Source organism: Bos mutus, chromosome 21 (assembly GCF_027580195.1).
Source record: "Bos mutus isolate GX-2022 chromosome 21, NWIPB_WYAK_1.1, whole genome shotgun sequence".
NCBI classification, from domain to species: domain Eukaryota; kingdom Metazoa; phylum Chordata; class Mammalia; order Artiodactyla; family Bovidae; genus Bos; species Bos mutus.
This window is the reverse complement of record NC_091637.1, coordinates 68,469,157-68,490,961: the sequence shown is the minus strand read 5'-3', so window position 1 is coordinate 68,490,961 and position 21,805 is coordinate 68,469,157. Positions and strand designations below refer to the sequence as shown.

At 61.8% G+C, this 21,805-nt stretch overlaps 1 protein-coding gene across 3 annotated transcripts; it reads left to right on the top strand.

Moving 5' to 3' along the window:
- Positions 1 to 13,657: 13,657 nt before the first annotated feature.
- Positions 13,658 to 20,764, top strand: NUDT14 (nudix hydrolase 14). 3 transcript variants are annotated; one of them, XM_070358556.1, is made up of 5 exons: positions 13,658 to 13,764; positions 16,738 to 16,781; positions 17,254 to 17,318; positions 17,497 to 17,734; positions 20,484 to 20,764. In XM_070358556.1, exons 1-5 carry the CDS (start codon positions 13,684 to 13,686, stop codon positions 20,722 to 20,724), a joined length of 669 nt encoding a protein of 222 aa, XP_070214657.1. In that variant the 5' UTR covers positions 13,658 to 13,683; the 3' UTR covers positions 20,725 to 20,764. The 3 variants fall into 3 exon arrangements, with proteins under 3 accessions (XP_070214657.1, XP_070214658.1, XP_070214659.1); XM_070358557.1 differs by lacking the exon at positions 13,658 to 13,764 and adding an exon at positions 14,282 to 14,475; XM_070358558.1 differs by lacking the exon at positions 13,658 to 13,764 and adding an exon at positions 15,633 to 15,774.
- Positions 20,765 to 21,805: the final 1,041 nt, after the last annotated feature.

The window sequence follows — 21,805 nt, the reverse complement described above, 5'->3', positions numbered from 1 at the left end:
GGGCACCTCAGCCCTTCTGGTTGTGGATGGGGGAGGGAGGGACGGATTAAAAGATGGGGAGACGCCAGTGGGTGGCCCAGGGACGGGGGCTCAGAGTGGCCCTGCCAGCCAGGTGTGGGCTGGGCTGAGGGCAGGAGTTCACGTTTGCAGGAGTCGGGGCATGGGCCCGGGTGTCCCCAGGGCGGGCTCTCGATGAGTCACTGATGACCTGGGGTCCCGGCGCCGCGGGTCTAGGCTGCACGGGCCGCAGGAAACGTCGTGGGCTGATAAAGGGCGGGAGTCAGAAGCCGCCGGGCCTCCCACTTCCTGCATTCAGAGCAGCGGGCTTGGTGCCGGGCAGAGGCTGGGCGGGCGGCTGCTCACGCAGGCTGTGGGTCTGTGGCCCAGCCTGGATGGCTCCTGGAACACCATGTGACCGATGAGAACCTGGCCGTGCTTGCAGAGACCGCGGTGGGGCATCAAGGTGGGCATGGGGTCCCACGTGGCCTCTGGCTGGAGGGTGGCCACCGTTCAGAGGCTTCGGATCAAAGGGTGGAGTGGAGAAGGTGGTCGGGTCAGGACACAGCCAGGGCCAGCATGGGGTGGAGGACAACAAGGCACGTAGGCCAGGGTGGGCATGAGTCCACGAGAGGGTCTGGCTGCATCTACCTGAAGATCAGGTGTGTCTACCCGCCCAGTGACCACGGTTACCTCGGTTCCTCAGGAGATGGGGTGCTCACAGCACGTGAGCAAGAGGGGCTAGAGGAGTTGGCAGGGATCATCTGGCTCCTTCGAGGGCATGACCCCAGGCCACTGAGTGGCAGTCTGGGCAGCCTCACTGAGGCACCTGGAGCTATGTGAGCTACCTTATAGCACCACCCCCAGTGACCGCAGCCCCAGCACTCCGCCATGCGGCTCTGCCCATGGCCGCAAGCTGCTGGCCCACCACCACCCCCATCACCGTCTCTCCCCACCCAACTCCACCCAACCGCACCCCTGAGACCTTGGCAGAGTCAGCATGCAAACACTCCAACGGTCACCTTATCCACAGCCACTGCCACCATCACAGCTGGACAAACAGAACGGGGCTGCTGTAGGCCTGAGCTCCCCAGACCCCTGCCTTGCCTGGCGCATGCCAGGCCCGGAAGTGGGCTATGTCATCCCACCAGGAAGGAAGAGCCTGTCTCGGTTCTCCCAGACCTCTAGGTCTTGCCCCTCTCAGTCCCGTCCCCACGGGCTCCAGGTGATGCCTTCCAGGACACGGACACCCCCTGCCACCTTCAGAGCCTCCCAGATCACGGGTGATGGCCTGGGTCAGCTGGGCCCTGCAGAACCAGCTCAGGGCTGACTCGTGACCTCAGCCCCACTGCTCTCTCTTGGAGCTGGCTCTCGACGCTGAGCCTCTGTACACAGAGCTGACCGTGTTCACCACGTGTCCAGGCGCCTCGGGAGGACTGCCCCAGGCAGGCGTGAGGACCAAGCTGCCCGCTCCACCCTTGGAGCACAGCGAGCCGCACGTGACCCTCGCAGAGAGCCAGGGCCGCCCTCCCCGACTTTTCCAGTAGGCGCAGGAAACGCACGAGGCGCTAACTTCCTCCGCTTTCCGAGGGGACACTTCCCCAAGCGCGGTTTCTGCGGCCCTCTACGGGTCCAACCGGCGTGCCCGCCGGGGCGGGGCCAGGTGGGGGAGGAGCCTGCTGGGGACTGACCCGCCCCGGGTTGGCTCCTCATTGGCCGCCCGCACGGGGGGCGGGGCCATATGGGGAGGAGCCTATGGGGGCGGGGCCGCCTCGGGTTGACTCCCCGTTGGCCGCCCGGCCGCGGGCCGCGCCGGCCGCGAGCCCCCGCCTGGGGTCCAGGGGCCCGTGGAGTCCGCGGAGCGGTCTTATCAGCGCGGGCAGCTGGTGGTCTGTCCGTGCGCGAGCGCCCCGGCCCAATTCAATGGCCATTGTCCGCCGGCCCCTTTGTTCAGGAGGCGGCCACTTCCTGCGGGGCTGGGCTGGGGCAGGCAGGCAGGAAACGCTCCGAGCTGAGGCCCAGACGCCGAGGCCACCCTGGCCCGGGGTCAGAGGTGACGGCCACCTGCCCGGGGCCACCCTGGGCCCTGGGCCGGGGGCTCCAAGCCAGACCAGGGGCGAGGCTGGCCTCAGCTCAGCCCTTTCCTCTGGGTCTCCGTGTGCCCGTCTGCAGGGTGGACGGTCGAGTCAGAATAGCCACTCCCAGGGAAGGCTGATGGGGGCTGTGCTCATGAGATCAGATCCCATAGAGCTGCGGGAGGGGCGGGGGAGGAGGAGGAGGACCACCCTTGGGCAGAGGGGTGCCCCTCACAGGCCTGTGTTCCTCCTCTGATCCTTGTCAGGGGTGACAGACTCAAGGAGGTTAAGAACAGCAGTAGGCAGAACTCAAGTCCCAGAGGGTGGAACCCAGCTCCCACTGCCTCAGCAAAAGGAGGTTAAGAACAGCAGTAGGCAGAACTCAAGTCCCAGAGGGTGGAACCCAGCTCCCACTGCCTCAGCAAAAGGAGGAGCCCACTGGGGCTCCAGGCTGGGCAGGACTGTGGCCTGGCAGAGGAAGAGGGAGACGGGGTTCCCAGTGCTTCCCCACCTGGGCCAGACCTCCTGTTGCTCCTTCACTGCGTTCCGCTAAGCAGTCCTGCCCATCCTGGACAGGTGGTCAACTTGGGGCCACGGCAGGCCTCCTCATTCGTCCCTGCTCCAAGGCTGCCCACTCATCAGGCCCCGGCCTCAGTCACGTGCTCACCCACAACTGAGAGTGGGGTCTGCAGGAGGTGATGGGAGATACAGCTCCCCTGTCCTTACCCAACCTCTGCCCCCTTCCCACCACACAGGACAGACCTCTCTGGGCCAGCCCTGGCCTGCCTTCCCTCCCTAGAGCCCTGGAATTTCAGTGCCTTTCTCTGAGTATCCCCCTTACCCCACACACACCGTGTTCCACCCTGCAAAGCCCTCCCTGACTCAGTCCCAACTCAACCAGAATAAAGCATCATGGCTATCACTGTGGTTATTTCCAATGGCAGGATTTAATATGAGGAGTTGGTCCCAGAGGTCTTAGGAGCTCTGGACGCCACTGCCTGAGGCCAGAGGAGCCCAAGGGAGAGTTGTCAACCAGACCCCACCATGGGAGCACCCCCGCAGGGCTGGGCCTCTGCAGCCTTGACCTGCTCTGAGCTCTGCTGTAACGCCAGGGTTTGTGCAGAGACACGAGGTGTCAGGCGGAGAACACCCGGAAGCCCCAGGATGGCAGCAGTGCTTCACAAAGGGCAGTGAGCTCGTGCAAGCAGCCAGGGCACCATCAGGGCAAGAGGGAACCGCGCCACCCCGGAGGCCTCAAGGTCCAGGAGAGGGGCGGGCAGCTTGAACTTGATCCCATCTGAAAGACCAAGTGGGGCGCTCATGTGGACGAGATTTGGGGGGAACGCCTGTGAATAACTGGGGGACGGCGAGGAGTGGGGGCCAGACCCCATGCAGGGTGCCTGCCCCAGGGAAGGCAGGGGCGGCAGGACAGTGGGCAGAAGGGGCCTCCCACCTCTGCGGTGCTCCACTGCACCCCCAGAGGCCGGCAGCAGCCATGGGCAGGGTGGCCCAGTGCATCGGGGCTGGGGTGGGGGGAGCAGTGGGACCGCTGTCCACCAGCCTTGAAGCTGCAGGTCCTGTTGTTCAGCCGGGCTTCCCTGTCCTTCACCGTCTCCCGGAGTTTGCTCAAACTCATGTCCGTTGAGTCAGTGACGCCATACAACCATCTCATCCTCTGTCGTTCCCTTTGCCTCCTGCCTTCAATCTTTCCCAGCATCAGGGTCTTTTCCAATGAGTCACTTCTTCACATCAGGTACAAAAGTACTGAAGCCTCACCATCAGTCCTTCCAATGAATATTCAGGGTTGATTTCCTTTAGGATGGACTGGTTTGATCTCCTTGCAAGTCCAAGAGTCTTCAACAGCACAGTTCGAAAGCATCAATTCTTCAGCACTTCGTTGTGGCCCGACTCTCGCACCCATACATGACTACTGGAAGGACCATAGCTTTGACTAGATGGACCTTTGTAGGCAAAGTGATGTCTGCCTTTTAATACACTGTCTACATTTGTCATAGCCTTTCTTCCTAGGAGCAAGCATCCTTTAATTTCATGGCTGCAGTCACCATCTGCAGTGATTTTGGAGCCCAAGAAAATCAAGTCTGACACTGTTTCCATTGTTTCCCCATCTATTTGCCATGAAGTGATGGGACTGGATGCCATGGTCTTAGTTTTTTGAAACTTAAGTATTCTCTCCTTGAGAACACCATGAACAGTATGAAAAGGCAGGGTGTCCTAGAGAAGCCTCATCTCAGCCGTGAGGCCCTGCCCTGCAGTGCTGTCGGAAGCACCTACAGAGAACGGCCTTGTGGCCCCAGGGCAAGGCAGGGGTCCCACCACCTCTGTGCTCTGGGCCCTGAATGGGGGGTGAGGTGTGAGCGGGTGAGGCCTGAGCTCCAAGGAGAGGTGTGGCCGTGGTGGGCTTTGGGTGTGGGAGCTGCTGAAGCCTTAGGAGAAGGCAGGAGGGTCAGCCAGGGCTTCCCCCAGGAGAGACCAAGAGGCCAGTGGCCACAGGGTGGCCCCCAGGGCTGGGGTGTGGTGGGCAGCTCGTAGCTCATTTGAGTCCCTGTGCCCAGGGACAGAGAAAGGTTGAAACACAGAGGTCGGGACAGCCTGCCAGGCTGTGTGCCCTGGAGAGTGCATCAGCGCTGGAATTACTGGGCAGGAGGGCTGGCAGGAGGGCCGGCCAGCGGCCCGTCCTCAGAGAAGAGGTGGGTAGAGACGGCATCCTCAGCACATGGCCCAAGAACCCCGCAGTGTGAGCCTGGGCCAGGCACTCCGTCCCGGCCACAGGCGCCCTGCTCCGCCTCAAACCCCCTCTTCCCAGGCCCTGGCCACAAACCTCTTCTGGGAGGGGAAAGACCCCAGGGGTGTCCTCAGGATCCTGCCCCCGCCGCAGCAGGTCAGCGGTCCTCTGGGCTCTGGGTCTGACCACCCAGGCCAGCCAGGCCCTGTGGGCGGAGGCACTGGGACCTTCAGCCCATGGCAGCCGTCATGGGCCACAAGCACTCAGCATCGCCATATCCAGAGGCACCTCCAAGCTGCCCGCTTCCTCACTCAGAACGTAGAAGGAGGCCCAGGCTCTGCTGCTGGTATGCCTCCCTGGAACCTCTGCCCTCCACCCATGGCAGTGCCCCCGGCCTGCCCTCACCGTGGCACCCCATCTGCTCTGCCCTGGGCCCTCTGTCCCCTGAGAAGCTGTCTTCATGGCCCAATCTGTCCAAGGTCCCCTCCTCCAGGAAGCCCCCCTCCCCCCTCCCAGCCCCTCTGCACGTCCACAAGCTGCTTGAGTTGGAGCTGAGGCTTGGGGGGCGGGCAGAGGCCTGGAGGACAGGGAGGACCCTTGCCCGGCCCTGGGGCCCCCGCCGACTTGGCGAGGAGCTCCCCTTTGTGGGAGGTCCCTGTGTGAACCACTCTCTGCCATAGCACAAATGCAGGAAATTGCCATTCTATCAAGCTCTATTTTCTCCCACGGAGGGAAAGTCTGTCACACGAAGGGCATTGTTCCCGGGCTCGTGCCTTCCGGGCGGGCCTGGCTGCAGCGGGGTGCGCGCGCGTTCCTGGGGCTCCTGGCTGCGCTGTTTCCCTTCGAGACCCCGGGGCGCCTGGGGGTTGGGAACACGGGGCCTCGTCCCACCCCCGGCCCAGGGTGACTCCCGCATGTCCAAGCCTGTGCACATGCGTCAGGAGCCCCCGCTGAGGGGGGTGAGAGTGAGGCCAGAGCCGGGGCCTGCACACACGCCCCCCAGCCCCTCCCCGCACCCCTGCGGCCCTCCAGACCCGCCCAGGGACTCTGGCCTGTGGGCCAGGTGCTGTCCTGCTGCCTCCTCTCCGTCTGACTACCCTCACAGGCCACTCTGTCCTGGGAGATCCCGCAGGGCTTGGGGGCCCGGAAGCCAGCTAGGCCGTGCCGGGGGGAGGGGACAGGCCACCCTCAGGGACCCCCGCCCGGCCAGGCCCACGGCGTCTCCCTGCGAGCCAGGAGCCCAAGTGGTCAAGGGCACTGTGTCACCCACCCCCAGCTCAGCTGTCCTCGAGGATGAGAGCTGCCCGTCGGCTGCCACCAGCACTCTGAGCGACCCCAGAAACGGCGGGGGACAGCAAGCACCCCCTCCTCACATCCTGGGAGGCTCCGGGGGGAGGGGCTGGGCACCTGGAGGTGCATGTGGGGGCTGCTCCAGCAGAGACACAGGCCCCAGATTCGACCTGGACTGGTGGGGGACAGGCGGGGCCGGGGCTGGACGGCATGGACTGGGGGCTCAGGGCAGGTGGAGGCGAGCAGGAAGGCTGGGCTGCAGGCCGAGGCCCTGCCGGGGCCTGAGCACATCTTCCCCAGCTCCATGAGCCCACGGTGGAGCCTGGGCACCCAGGCCAGGCAGGGCAGGAGGGACGAGACCAGAGGGAGGGAATGGGCTCCGAGCGGAGCGGGGTCAGGGTGAGAGTGCAGAGGCCCCGGGGAGGCCGCCGGTCCTCGGGTGGGGAGATACTGGCGGGTGGGGGCGTGCTCCCTAGGGGGAGAACAAGACAGAGGCGGGCATCCCTGGAGCCCCACGTGCCTACCCTTGGCCCTCCACGACCTGTCCAGGCCTGAGCTCCGCACCTGCTTTGAAACCGCATCCCAACTCCCGGGCTTCCCGCGGCCTGCCAGCCCCCACTGCCCCCTCTGGGAGGAGCCCCCCTCATCAAGAACCCCCCCAACCAGCAGACTGACCTCTGGACCCCTGGGCTGTCCGTCACCCACTCTGGGGAAAGGCTGAGCCCTGGAGAAAACCGACATCCACCTGTCCACCTGCCCAGACTGCTGGGTGCCACCTGGGGCATCCCCCAAGCTGGGGCCACCAGGAAGCCCCTCACCAGGCCACGGGGACTCCAGGCCCCCAGTCACGTGGGGTCATGTGCAGCCACCCTCTCCTCCTGCCCGAGTCGTGGCAGACCACCCTGCCCCCGCCTCTTAGAGAGAAAGACGAGGCAGTGGCCAGCAGGAGCCCCCCGAAGTCCTGCCAGGGCCCTAACAGGCTGAACCTCACCTGGGGTCCTGCCCTGGCTCCCATGTCCACATGGTATTCCCAGAACCTGCCAGTGTGGAACCTCACATGGCAAAGACATGGTTAAGTGGAGGACCCTGGGGGTTGTCCTGGGCTCCAGAGGTGGCCGGGGTCGTCACGAGGGGCAGGGGTCATCACGAGGGGGCCGGGGTCATCACGAGGGGCTTGGGGTCGTCTTGAGGGGCCCGGGGTCATCATGAGGGGACCGGGGTCAAAGGAGGGGCCCAGGGTCGTCTCTAAGGGTGCCCGAGTCATCACGAAGGGGCCGGGGTGGTCTCGAGGGGCGCCGGGATCGTCACGAGGGGTGGGGGTTGTCTCTTGGGGGACAGGGTCATCATGAGGGGGCTGGGGTCATCACGAGGGGCCTGGGGTCGTCTCGAGGGGCCCGAGGTCATCACGTGTGGGGGCCGGGGTCATCACGAGGGGCCCGGGGTCATCTCTTGGGGGACGGGTCATCACGAGGGGGACTGGGGTCATATGAGGGGGCTGGGATCGTCACGAGGGGCCCAGGGTTGTCTCTTGGGGGACGGGGTCGTCACGAGGGGGCCGGGGTCGTATGAGGGGGCCAGGGTCGTCACGAGGGGCCCGGGGTCATCTCGTGGGAGACGGGGTCGTCACGAGGGGGCCAGGGTCATATGAGTGGGCCAGGGTTGTCACATGGGGGCCGTGGTCATCTCAAGGGGAAGCCAGCGGGTCAGAGTCCAGATGGGAACAGGGCTGCTGTGCCGCTGGCCGTGAAGAGGGAGGAGGCACCAGCCAGGAGCCAACAGTGCGGCGGCCTCTAGGAGCCGCGAGAGGCCAGCGTCCGTTCTCCCCTGGAGCCCAGGAGGCAGCCTGCCCTGCCCTCGCCTCAGTGCAGGGAGGCCTGCCTTCATGGCTCGGCATAACCAGTCCCTGCCGTCATAACCAGTCCCTGCCGTCAGAGGCCACCAAGGCTCACGCTCACTGCATGTGTGTGTGTGTCGGGGGTCTCCACGTCGGCTCAGCCCACGCTCACCACATGTGTGTCTGTGTGTGGGGGGTCTCCACGTCCGCTCAGCCCACACTCACTGCATGTGTGTGTGTGTGTGGGGGTCTCCACGTCTGCTCAGCCCACACTCACTGCATGTGTGTCTGTGTGTGTGTGTGTGTGTGTGTGTGGGGTGGTCTCCACATCCGCTCAGCCCACGTTCACCGCATGTGTGTGTGTGTGTGGGGTCTCCACGTCCACTCTGAGCGCGGCTGGGCCTGGTCTCTGAGGCCCCCAGGCCCGCAGGGGATTTTCGGCGGGCTTCCCGGGGCATGGCCCGTGTCCCCTGGCCTTCACCCCCCATCCTCCACTCCCTCCTCCTCCCGCACCCACTCCCACAGGGCCCAAGGCCACTGGCCTGCATGGCCTCTGCTCTGGACAGCGGCCAAGGCCCCTCGTACTGGTCTCCTGCCCTCCCCAGAAGGCGGCTATGGCGACCCCCCGACACCCCTGCCTGGACCCCTCCCAGGCTCCTGGTGCTGCTGAGGGGCCCAGCCCGGCCCAGTGGGCTCCCCTGGGAGCCGCGGCACGCCCCTCCTCCTGCTCCTCCAGGTCCCTGAAGACAGTGCCTCATCACCAGGGCCCCTAGTCCAGCCCCTGCTGCCCTCGGTGTTCGTGTCCCAGCGCACCCTGAGCTCCAGTTCCCAGCTGCCTGCGCACAGCAGTTCCCCAGAAGCACATCTCTAGTCTCGCTCCAGACCCCTCTCCTGCCTCCAGGGCCACAGTAGCCTGCGGAGACCTGATCCCGACCCACCATCATGGGCCCCAGGGTGCTTCAGCCAGCGTGGAATGCTCCTGACCAGTCTCACTGACGTGGTTTTCTTTTTTTAAAAAAAAAAGTTTATTTAGCTGTGCTGGCTCTTCAGTGTGGCGTGCAGGCTCTCTAGTTGTGCACGTGGGGTGTTAGTCTTAGTTCCCTGACCAGGGATCGAACCTGCATCTGCTGAACTGGAAGGTAGATCCTTAACCACCAGACCACCAGGGAAGTCCCTGATGTATTTTTCCTTAAGAAAACGGAACTGAAAACCACATCACGTTAACCATCTCACTTTTGCACTTCACTGGCATTTAGCACATTCTCAATGTTGTCTTCCAATTTCCAGAACATTCTGTCACCCTGAAAGGACACTGTCCCTGTTCTCCCCTCCCCCAGCCCCGGCAACCCCAATCTACTTTCTGTCCCTGTGCATTTATTTCATATCACAAGGGACCTTCTGTCTGCCTTTTCACTCAGCAGAACGTCTTCAAGGCTGTTCCGTGTGATAGCACATGTCAGAATTTCATCCCTTTTTTTAAAAATTTTTTTTGGAGTATAGCCGATTTATAATGTTGTGTTAATTTCAGGTGTACAGAAAAGTGACTCGGTTCTATGTATACGTATATCCACTCTGTTTTAGACTCTTTTCCCGAATAGGCCATGGTAGAGTATTGAGTCTGAGAAGGCAATGGCAACCCACTCCAGTACTCTTGCCTGGAAAATCCCATGGATGGAGGAGCCTGGTAGGCTGCAGTCCATGGGGTCGCTAAGAGTCGGACACGACTGAGTGACTTCACTTTCACTTTCCACTTTCATGCATTGGAGGAGGAAATGGCAACCCACTCCAGTGTTCTTGCCTGGAGAATCCCAGGGACGGGGGCGCCTGCTGGGCTGCCGTCTATGGGGTCGCACAGAGTCGGACACGACTGAAGCGACTTAGCAGTACTTGTACCGTATTTCAGAACCCACATATAAGTGATATCATGTGGTATTTGTCTTTCTCAGTCTGGCTTACTTCACTTAGTATGATGATTGCTAGGTCTACATTGCTGCACTTGACAATATTTTGTCCTTTTTTATGGCTGTGTAATAGTCCATCAAGAAACACCTGGAGTAACAGGCAAATTTGGCCTTGGAGTACAGAATGAGGCAGGGAAAAGGCTAATAGAGTTTTGCTAAGAGAACACACTGCTCATAGCAAACACCCTCTTCCAACAACACAAAAAAAGACTCTACACATGGACATCACCAGATGGTCAACACCGAAATCAGATTGATTATATTCTTTGCAGCCAAAGATGGAGAAGCTCTACACAGTGAGCAAAAACAAGACTGGGAGCTGACTGTGGCTCAGATCATGACCTCTTTATTGCCAAATTCAGACTTAAATTGAAGAAAGTAGGGAAAACCACTAGACCATTCAGGTATGACCTAAATCAAATCCCTTACAATTAGACAGTAGAAATGACAAATAGATTCAAGGAATTAGATATGATAGACAGAATGCCTGAAGAACTATGGACAGAGGTTCGTGACATTGTACAGGAGGCAGGGATCAAGACCATCCCCAAGGAAAAGAAATGCAAAAGAGGAAAATGGTTGTCTGAGGAGCCCTTACAAATAGCTGTGAATAGAAGAGAAGTGAAAAGCAAAGGAGAAGGAAAGATATACCCATCTGAATGCAGAGTTCCAAAGAAGAGCAAGGAGAGATAAGAAAGGCTTCCTCAGTGATCAATGCAAAGAAATAGAGGAAAATGACAGAATGGAAAAGACTAAAGATCTCGTCAAGAAAATTAGAGATACCAAGGGGACTTTTCATGCAAAGATGGGCTCAATAAAGGACAGAAATGGACCTAACAGAAGCAGAAGATATTAAGAAGAGGTGACAAGAATACACAGAAGAACTGTACAAAAAAGATCTTCACAACCCAGATAATCACAATGGTATAATCACCAACCTAGAGCCACACATCCTGGAATGTGAAGTCAAGTGGGCCTTAGGAAGCATCACTACGAACAAAGCTAGTGGAGGTGATGGAATTCCAATTGAGCTATTTCAAATCCTAAAAAATGATTCTATGAAAGTGCTGCACTCAATACTCCAGCAAATTTGGAAAACTCAGCAGTGGCCACAGCACTGGAAAAGGTCAGTTTTCATTCCAATCCAAAACAAAGGCAATGCTAAAGAATGCTCAAACTACCTCACAATTGCACTCATCTCACACCAGCAAAGTAATGCTCAAAATCCTCTAAGCCAGGCTTCAACAGTATGTGAACCACAAACTTCCAGATGTTCAAGCTGGATTTAGAGAAGGCAGAGGAACCAGAGATCAAATTGCCAACATCCGTTGGATCATCGACAAAGCAAGAGTTCCAGAAAAATATCTACTTCTGCTTTATTGACTATGCAAAGCCTTTGACTGTATGGACCACAACAAACTGTGGAAAATTCTTCAAGAGAAGGGAATACCAGACCACTTTCTTTCTTGAGAAACCTATATGCAAGTCAGGAAGCAATAGTTACAACTGGACATGGAACAACAGACTGGTTCCAAATTGGGAAAGGAGTACATCAAGGCTGTATATTGTCATCCTGCTAATTTAACTTATATGCAGAGTACATCATGATGAGAAGTGCTGGGCTGGATAAAGCACAAACTGAAATCAAGATTGCTGGGAGAAATATCAATAACCTCAGATATGCAGATGACACCACCCTTATGGCAGAAAGTGAAGAAGAACTAAAGAGCCTCTTGATTAAAAAGGACAGTGAAAAAGTTGGTTTAAAGCTCAACATTCAGAAAACTAAGATCATGGCATCTGGTCCCATCACTTCATGGAAACAGTGGAAACAGTGAGACTTTATTTTTTTTGGGGGGGGGCTCCAAAATCACTGCAGATGGTGACTGCATCCATGAAATAAAAATATAGTTGCTTTTTGGGAAAAAAAGTTATGACCAACCTAGACAGTATGATCCAGCAATCCCACTGCTGGGCATACACACTGAGGAAACCAGAAGGGAAAGAGACATGTGTACCCCAATGTTCATCGCAGCACTGTTTATAATAGCCAGGACATGGAAGCAACCTAGATGCCCATCAGCAGATGAATGGATAAGAAAGCTGTGGTACATATACACAATGGAGTATTACTCAGCCATTAAAAAGAATACATTTGAATCAGTTCTAATGAGATGGATGAAACTGGAACCTATTATACAGAGTGAAGTAAGCCAGAAAGAAAAACACCAATACAGTATACTAATGCATATATATGGAATTTAGAAAGATGGTAACAATAACCCTGTGTACGAGACAGCAAAAGAGACACCGATGTATAGAACAGTCTTATGGACTCTGTGGGAGAGGGAGAGGGTGGGGAGATTTGGGAGAATGGCATTGAAACATGTATAATATCATGTATGAAACGAGATGCCAGTCCAGGTTCGATGCACGATACTGGATGCTTGGGGCTGGTGCACTGGGACGACCCAGAGGGAGGGTATGGGGAGGGAGGAGGGAGGAGGGTTCAGGATGGGGAACACAGGTATACCTGTGGCGGATTCATTTCGATATTTGGCAAAACTAATACAATATTGTAAAGTTTAAAAATAAAATAAAATTAAAAAACAAACAAAAATAAAAAATAAAAAGCAGAGACATTACTTTGCCAACAAACATCTGTCTAGTCAAAGCTATGGGTTTTCCAGTAGTCAGGTATGGGTGTAAGAGTTGCACTATAAAGTAAGCTGAGCGCCAAAGACTTGATGCTTTTGAACTGTGGTTTTGGAGAAGACTCTTGAGAGTCCCTTAGACTGCAAAGAGATCCAACCAGTCCATCCTAAAAGAAATCAGATCTGAATATTCATTGGAAGGACAGATGCTGAAGCTGAAACTTCAATACTTCGGCCACCTGATGCGAAGAACTGACTCATTTGAAAAGACCTTGATGCTGGGAAGGATTGAAGGCGGGAGGAGAAGGGGACAACAGAGGATGAGATGGTTGGATGGCATCACTGACTCAATGGACATGAGTTTGAGTAAACTCCGGAAGTTGGCGATAGACAGGGAGACCTGGCGTGCTGCAGTCCACGGGGTCACAAAGAGTCGGACACGACTGAACGACTAACACTGGAGAGGCAGTGGCTGCATTTGAAGCGGGTCTTGGAGGTCCACACCCAAGAAAGGAGGGGCCCTTCCACAGCAGCGAGGGGCGCGAGGGGGAGGGGTAGCAGCCCCAGACAGGAGTGGCAACTCCTCCCTGAAGGGCAGGTTCCAGATCCTCTCGCCCTGCCCTCTTTCCAGAGCCTTCTCTGCCTCCACCCAGGGGCCTCCAAGGTGTCTACATTCTTGCCACCACCGCCCACAGGATGGCCCTTCGCGCCCCCTAACGCTCCTATCTGGGGGGCGCGGCGGCGGCGCCGGCTTCTCTCCCTGCCCCTGGGTTTGGTCAACCCCGGGGGGCAGACATCAGTTCGGCTCGAGCCCCCTCCGCCAAGCTGCGCTGCGTCGCTCTCTCGCGACCAAGATGCCCAAGTCCCCCGGGCAGCGGGCAGCGGCGATCGCCTCTCAAACCTCCAGCCGCGCCCGCCCCGCTGGCCGCACGCTCGGCCGACTGCACCTTGCGGCGGGGCTCGCCTCCTGCCCCGCTCCCAGCCCGCGGGCTCCGGGAGCGCCTGAGTCCGCCGTCCCACCCGCACGGACCCGGGCAGGGGCCACCCCGGGCCCGCCCCGCGCTCGGCACCGCCCCGCCCCGCGCGCACTAGGCATGCGCAGAGCCGGGGTACGCGCCCGCGCGCCGCCATGGAGCGCATCGAGGGGGTGGCCGTGGGCCGCTGCGCAGCCTCGCCGTACCTGGTGCCGCTCACGCTGCACTACCGCCAGGTGAGCGCGCCTTCCGCGCCTTCCATTCCCCGCGCTGCCCGACACCGCCCCGGGACCCCGCCCGCCTTCGACCCGGAGCCCCGCCCCCCTCGAGCCCGCAGCCCCGCCCCCGCCCGGAGCCCCGCCCCCGCCCGGAGCCCCGCCTCCAGCCGGCGGCCCCCGCAGCCCCGCCCCCGCCCGGAGCCCGGCTCCCAGCTCCGGGCCCAGGAGCCCCGCCTCGAGTCTCGTGGTCCCGCCCCGCAAGCCTCGCGTCCCCGCGGAGCGCACACTCCGGTTGAGTGTCGGGGTCGGGGAGGGTCTGGGCAGGGACACCTCGAGGGACCACTCATTCCTCTCAAGAGACTTTGCTGAGCCCGGCCCTTTTTGCGGTGGGACATATTGGGCGCCCCCAGGGTCGGGGCAAGCTTCCTGGAGCTGGTGTTCTCCATTCTGGGCAGAAGAAGGCGAATGGAGGGACGGGGGTGCGCACTGGAGAGCCTCTCCAGGTGGGCTTCCTCCCCAGGACGCCTCCTCCGTGTCTCCACCTGCCGTCCTTGCAGGCTTTCCGCCAGGGCATCGTCTCCTCCTGCCGTTCCCTGGGAGGCAGTGCGGTACCGCGGCTGCCTCCCTTGGCGCCGTACATGGGAGTAGGTTCACAGGAAACACATGTTTGTCCAGTTTGGGCCCTCACCCTTTGCTTGCAGCTCCCCTGGAGTCCACCGTGCCATCCAGGTGAGGACTGCACCCCATAGCGTGGTCTGTGCGGCCCTCGGTGCCCCTCAGTCAGGACAGGTGGTGCAGGTCTTTGGTGCCTGTCTCTGCCTGACTGCCCTTGGCCTGCAATATCCTCTCTACCCCCCTCCCCCAGGTCCCTTCCTGTCTCCAAACTATGACACTCTCTTGACCCCCAGCCTGAGAGAGGCTGCACCGCCCCGTTGCTGTTGTCCCATTGGCCCTAGGGGACAGGGAGTCTTGTCCCCAGGCTGGACCTGGGCTGGCAGCACTGGCCTGGGGCAGAAGCCGGGGTGGGGTGAGGGCATAGTACAGGGACGTGGAGGTTGCCACCCTGTCCCTGGTGCTGGCCTGGGGCCAGAATGCCTGATTGTGGCCACACAGCTCCCAGGGGCCAGGGCTCTGGGGGCAGCAGGTGAGCACAGGGTGGTCCAGGCATCTGACTGCGGTGGCCTCTGGCTGTGGCACCCTCCCCCACTTCCTGTGAAAGGTGGATGGGTGCTGGTAACCAAAGCTGAGCCCGTGTGGGTGGCAGGCTGCAGTGGGCACAGGCAGGGGGCCATGGGACACTGGGCTGGGCGGTGAATGTCAGCGAAGGGCTTCTGCAACTTTGCTCAGTAGCCGCTATGCCAGGGGAGATCTGATGGATGGATAGATTGATCATCCAGAGGCAGGGCCTCCCCATGGCTCTGAGGGGGAGGGGGCTGTGTTTGCACTCCAGTCCTGTTCCTCCCTCCCAGTGCCATGAAGATGAGCCAGGCCTGGGTCTGGACCACCTGGGTGGGGGTCCTGCAGGAGGGGCTGCACGGGCCTCAGTGGACCTCTCTGGACCCTCCCCTCCACCCTGCCTGGACCTCAGGTTTGACCGATGTTCTGATCCTGATCCAAGAGGGTACCTGAAACCAACACAGGGTGACACGTACCCCGAGGGAGGCAGGGGACAGCCCTGAACTTGGCAGACTTGGGGACAGGCCTTCCCTGGAACCCCTCCTGGTGGGTGGCCGGCCCTGGGGTGGCCAGGCTGCAGGCAGGCCCAGGCCTGCCTCTTGTGGGTGGTGCCTCACAACGGCCTCCCGGGCAGCCCGACTGGCACAGCACAGCTCTCCTTCCCCCCGGAAACCAAGGCTGCTGCCCGGCCAGGACGCTCCTGCCTCCAGGCCAAGCTCAGCCCAGGTTCCCCATCTCCGCTAGACCAGCGTGTGGGTGGGCCTCTGCTTGCCAGGTCCCCCTGCCGGGAAGGCCCTTTTTTCTCTGTGAGTCCTGGCGCAGTGTCGCCTCCTCCGGGAAGTCCTCACAAAGGTTGTTCCTCAGCGTCTTCTCTCTTTTGCAACCCTGACTGTACTTTCTGGTGCTCAGGTTCATGTCCAGTTCGTGGCTTGGACAGGGCCCCATGCGTTGGGCCGGCAGCTCACCAGGGCAAAGGGCTGGACCAGTGGCTGAAGGGCAGTGGGCTAAGCAAGCTGGTGACGGGTATCCACAGGGCTGGGCTCTTGGGCTCCAGGGCAAGGCCCATCCTCAGAGACCTCTTTGAGGAAGGCTCAGGGACAGGGGGAACGGCCTAGCTGGCAGGGTCCCAGCCCCTCATGCCTCCTGCCGGCTGGAACCACGTTAGCATCGGTTCTGGTTGCCCGCGGCGGCCCAGGCCCCGGCTCCGCACTGCCTTCTGTTCACCAGATGCCTCCCAGAGCCCTGGGAGCCGCTGGGGCAGGGCACCCCAGGCAGGGGAGCAGGGTGGCGGAAGGAAGGGACAGAGCAGCAGGACCACGGGCCACGGGAGAGACAGCCCCAAGCCAAAACCAGGCTGGGGAGAGGGTGGTCCCTGGTCCAGTCACACCCCTGAGTCATCCCATCCGAGGGGCAAGCTCCTGCCAGGCGCTGGCACACCCCCCAACTGCTCCTGTGCCCCGCCCCAAGCCCTCCCATGGCCCTTTGTCCAGGCACCCAAGGGAGCTTCAGCCATGAAGACCTGATCTCTGCTCCACTCACTCGGGACCCCCCAGCCCGGGGCCCTCCACACCCCGTGATCCTTTCCGGTCTGGGTGACAGCGAGCGTCTCCGCAGCTCCCCACTGCTTGCTCCAGTTTTCTCGTCACTCCTGGGGTGCACGCGTCTGCCCTGGACCCCCCTGCCCACCTGCTGCACCTCCTGGCTCCCGGGCCGCCTGGGCCACAGCTGGTCTCCCTGGGAGGAGCTGCTGCAGTGTGTCCCTGGGGCCTCCTCGCTCCCCGGAGCACTCCCCGACCGATGCCCTGTCTCTTCCAGAATGGCGCCCAGAAGTCGTGGGACTTCATGAAGACTCATGATAGGTGAGGGCCTGGCCTGGCTGCCACCAGGAAAGAAGGCTGGCAGGGACACGGGGCCCAGGGGCAACGGAGCCGCAGCCCCCTTTGCGTTTCTGAGCACCCCCGCTCTCCCTGCCTCTCACTGAGGGGCCCCATGCGGGCCTCCCAGGCGCCCTTGCCCTGGAGCGCCGGGAGCATGGGCCGGGGGCAGTGTGGCTTTAGCTGGCCTGCAGGGCCCACGTGTCCCGTCATTCTTGCGCCCTCAGATGCTGCCAGCCCCAGCCTGTCCAGCTGCCCAGCATGTCCTTCCTACTCTCTGCCACCCAGCACATACAGGAGGCCTGGGTCCTCAACTGGCAGTGTGACCCTGGCGAGTTCTGTCCCAGCCTGGGCCTCAGTCTGCCCATCTGAGCAAGGGACCCAACCCTCCAGGGCTGTGGAGGGCGGCGAGGTGAGGGCACGCTTCTGTGCTGAGCTCGGTCCCCCCTGCCCCCAGCGTGACCATCCTCATGTTCAACTCTTCCCGGAGGAGCCTGGTGTTGGTGAAGCAGTTCCGGCCAGGTGAGGTTGGGGTCGGGGAGGCCGGCAGGCTCACGTTCAGTCCCCTGGGGTCCTGGTGTCAGCATGTAGACCTGGGAGGGGGCTCTGGGAGAAACAGCCTTGGCAAGGGGGTCTGGCCAGAGCGGGTCACGTGGAGCCGGCCGCCATAGGCCGTGACGCAGTCACCTCCCCCTGCCAGCCGTGTATGCTGGCGAGGTGGAGCGTCTCTTCCCAGGGTCCCTGGCCGCTGCGGAGCAGGACAGGCCCCAGGCGCTGCAGGCGGCGCTGCCTGGCTCAGCAGGGGTCACCTACGAGCTGTGTGCCGGCCTCCTGGACCAGCCCGGGCTCTCGCTGGAGGAGGTGGCCTGCAAGGAGGCCTGGGAGGAGTGTGGCTACCGCCTGGCACCCTCTGACCTGCGCCGGGTGACCTCGTACAAGTGAGTGGGGCTGGGAGGGCGGCCTGCAGTCGGACAGCCCTGGAGGCGGGCTGGGACAGGCCGCTGGGGGGCGGCGAGCGCTTCCTCCCCAGGGCTGTGTAAGCAGGGTGAGTTCGCCTTGTTCTGCAGCTCAGGGTTGGGGGAAGGTTGGCTGGAGCCTGTGGCCCCCAGCCCCCACTGCGGCCCCCTGCGGCCCCGCCACCCCCCCCCCTGCCAGCCACCCCCCCCACCCCCGTGTGGCCGGCTCCAGTGGCAGCTGCTGCTCACAGATGCCCCTGCTTCCTGTGGGATTAGGCACCGGGGGCTGGGGGTGGGGGTGAGTCACAGAGGGCTCTGACTGCGGCTCAGGAGTGAGGGCAGGGCCGAGTCCTGGGCCAGGGTTGGAGCTCTGCGCTCCCAGGGAGGGGTCGCAGTGTGGCCTGCCCCTACCAGAGTCCGGGTGCCTGCCAGCCACTCCAACTCCCCCTGGGGACATCTTCCAGGACGGGATGTCAGGTGAAGCCCACCCTTGCCCTGGGAGTGTGGCGATGGGTCCCCAGCCCTGGTGAAGTCCTGAGCAGGAGGAGGGTCTCCAGCTGAGCCCCAGCCCCTGGCAGCCTGCTCCAGAGGAGTGGGGCCTCAGCTCTGCCCCCCAGGCCAGCCCAGGGCCACCTCAGCAACACCCAGGCTCAACCAGGCATCCCTGGCCTTCAGTCTTGGGAAGGAGATGGGGCAGGGCCTAGCACCTCCACACTCCAGGTGGGGTTTCTGCACCCCAGGGTCAGACATGCTGTGTGATGCCTCAGTTATCTGCAGGCATCCTCCGTGTGCCTGGCCAGTGGCCACTTGGTCTCTGAGCCTTTGGGCTGGCGATCCAGGGGCCCTGACTTCAGGTAGGGATTGAACCATCGGGCAGGCCAGCCCTGGGACCGGGGGCTCCGCAGAAGGGGTGAGTCTGTGTGGAGGCCTGTCAGGGGCGCTGCGTGGGAAAGGCTCAGATCGAGGGGACGAGCAGCCCAGTCTCTGGACCGTGATCTGGAGGGTACTGGGGAGCCACAGAGGGTTCTGGACAGCAGGCGGTCAGTGGTCAGCTCACACTGCGTTTTAGGGACAAGGGCAGGCAGGCCTGGGAGGGGGAGAGGAGGCCAGTGCAGCTCCTCACCCCGGGAGCTGGACGGCAGCTGGACGAGCCAGAGCTAAACTCACGCAGCCCCGTGGCCCGGCCCCCGGCTTCCGTCTGAGGCCCCGGCCGCTTCCCTGCCCGTCCCGGGTGACGCGGCCCCCCCGCGCTTGCCTGAGGTCTCGCGGCCTGGGGCGTGATTGAGTGTGCAGGGGGGGCCGTGCCGGCCTGGCAGGGCACACTCTCCTTGGCCCCGGTCTCCTTCACACACCGGCGGAAACGGGGCCTGGAAACCCCGCAGACGGCGACTTCCATCAAAGCTCAGGCTGTGGTGGCCGGCGGAAACGGGCTTCAGGAAGGGTCCGGGGGAGATAAGGGGCCGGAGGGCGGAGGAAGCAGCTGGGTGAGGTCAGTCTGGGCGTGGCCCCGCCAGGGGTGGGACAGCTGGGGAGGGGACGGAAGCCCCTCTGCTCCTTGCCCCGGTGTCCCGGGAGCTCTTGCACCCCGCAGGCCTTGGCTGGCCTCAGCTAGCCTCAGCGGGACCTGGGGTCCCCTTATCCCCTGGACTTTGCACACACCGCTGGTTTCCGTCTCCTCTGCACACTGTGTTGGGCCCTTTCCCTCTGGAGTCCAGACCAGCCTGTCCGTCACCCCATCCTCAAGGCAGGCAGTCACCATGGCTACCTGCTGCTGACCTCCGCTGCTGGGTCTTCCCCCCTACATTCTGCCCAGCCCATCCCCCTCCCTGGGGCCAGCAATCCCCTCCTGGCTGCCACCCAGGAAGGAAGGGGAGTCCTTGATGCCCCCCCAGCCTATGAGCCCTAGCCCTGGGGACCTCACCCCCCACCCTCACTGTGAGCCCCAGCCTGGAGTGGGTACCCTACCCTGTGAGTGCCCACAGACAAGCTGCACGGCCGGAGCCCTGGGCGTGGACCGGCTCTGCCGGGTGGGGAGAGGACCGGCTTGGCCCAGCCTGGGCAGAGTGGCAAGGCCCTCGGTAGAACGGGGGCCGCCTGTCAGGCACCCACGTTCTCACTGCGTGGTTGCCGGGAGTCAGCCGTCTGCTTTGCCGGAGACCTGGCCCACCACTCAGGGACTTGACGGGCTGCAGCCAGGCATCAGCTGGGCTCTGCAGTCTGGTCCGGGGCTCTGCGTCCTCTTGCAGCTCCTCGTGGCCGTGCCTGCGGGCTGTCTCCTGGCCAGCTCTCGGGCTCTTAGAGGCCCCCACACACCCTGGCCCGTGGCCCTCCCGCAGCAGCAAGGCAGCTTGCTTCATCTTGAAGTGTCTCTCTGAGTTTTCACTGATCTCTAAACTCTCCCGATGAGGTCACACCGACCCAGGATCATCCTCCCTTGAACTTAAATTCCCCTCATTAGGTCCCTTAATTATGTCTGTAGAATCCCACCTTCATCACCTGACCTAATGTAACCGGTTGCACGTCACAAGCCTAGTCACAGCCTCTTCACATCCAGCATGTTCTGAGGTCTCCCTCACACTCGAGAGGATACCGCGTGGGGAGATACCCAGGGGCCTCCTGGAACCCTGCCTGCCAGGGGCTGGAAGGGGTGGTTAGGAGAGGACTGTGGAAGGGGCAGGGGTGGCTGGCGGGGCCTGAGTGGAGCCCTCAGCACATGCTGTCTCATCTTCAGGTCTGGCGTGGGACTGACCGGCTCCAGCCAGACCATGTTCTACGCGGAGGTGACGGATGCCCAGCGGGGCAGCCCGGGTGGGGGCCTGGCTGAGGAGGGAGAGCTCATCGAGGTGGTGCACCTGCCCGTGGACGGTGCCCGGGCCTTTGCGGATGACCCGGATGTTCCCAAGACCCTCGGCGTGATCTTTGGTATCTCGTGGTTCTTCAGCTGTGTGGCCCCTGGCCTGGGTCTCCAGTGAGAGCCCCGCAGACCCAATAAAGGCTGGCATCGCTCTTGGATGTGACCGACTCTGAGCTGTGACCGGGCTGGGCTCGGGGGCAGGGTAGGGCGAGGTCTCCATGAAAGCCCCTCAGCTCCCCCTGAGCAGAGGCATCAGCTGCAGGCTGTTCGGGGTCTGTTGGGACCTGGCCGCTGGCAGAGGGCTAGGCCAGGCCTGGGCAGTGCCGCCGGCTGGCAGGGAGAGGCGGGAAGACGGTGTCGGGTCAGTCCGTCCCTGGGGGCAGGGAAGGGTCAGCCAGGCCGAGCGCTCAGGGCCCACTGGGCACCGGCCGTGGATGGAACTGTGGCCCTGGGGGCGGTGGCTGTCATGTCAGGAGAGGCTGTGGACAAGTCCAGAGGCACGTGCTCCCTGCTCCTGGGTCCTCCCTGAGTGGGGCTGGGCCGGTGCCCCCCTCAGTAGCCCTGTGGCCCTGGGCACTGGTGATGTCTCGCTCCACCTGCTGACCTGTGTGCAGGCTGGCCTGCGAGCCCCACAGAACCCCCACGCGAGGGGTCAGGGATGACGTGAGCTGCCCTTGAGCGCCTGGGGTCTTAGGAGGGCTGGATATCTGCCCCACCAGGTGCCCAGCAGGACCTCCAGCGTGCGCTGGGGCCCTCTGCGAGGAGTATGTGCAGGTCATCGTGGTTTGGGTGTCTGAGGGCGTGGCGGGGCCGTCAGTTGGGAGAGGGCCGGGGAGGTTTCCTGGAGGGAAGGCTGGCTCTCCCCTTTATGAGGGTGGTGGCCTGGCCTGGCCCTTTCCCACAGGCCCCCAAATCCTCGGGTCAGCCCCTTGGGTGATGCCCTAGGACATGATGGGGGCAGCCTGGGTCATGGTCCACTGACCCTGTAGAGGGCAGAGTGTCCAGGAGATCCTGCTGGACAGACAGGTTGGGACTGGGGGCCCGGGTGACCAGGAGCTTTTGCTGTGAACCTGCATGCCCTGTGCCCAGCGTGCCCCGGGACTGGGCCCTGGCTGGAATGGGAGGGGCGCTGAGCGAGGACGCACTGCCTCTGGCTTCTGCTGAGAGCCTGCTGTCAGGAGGGGACAGTTCACCAGCTT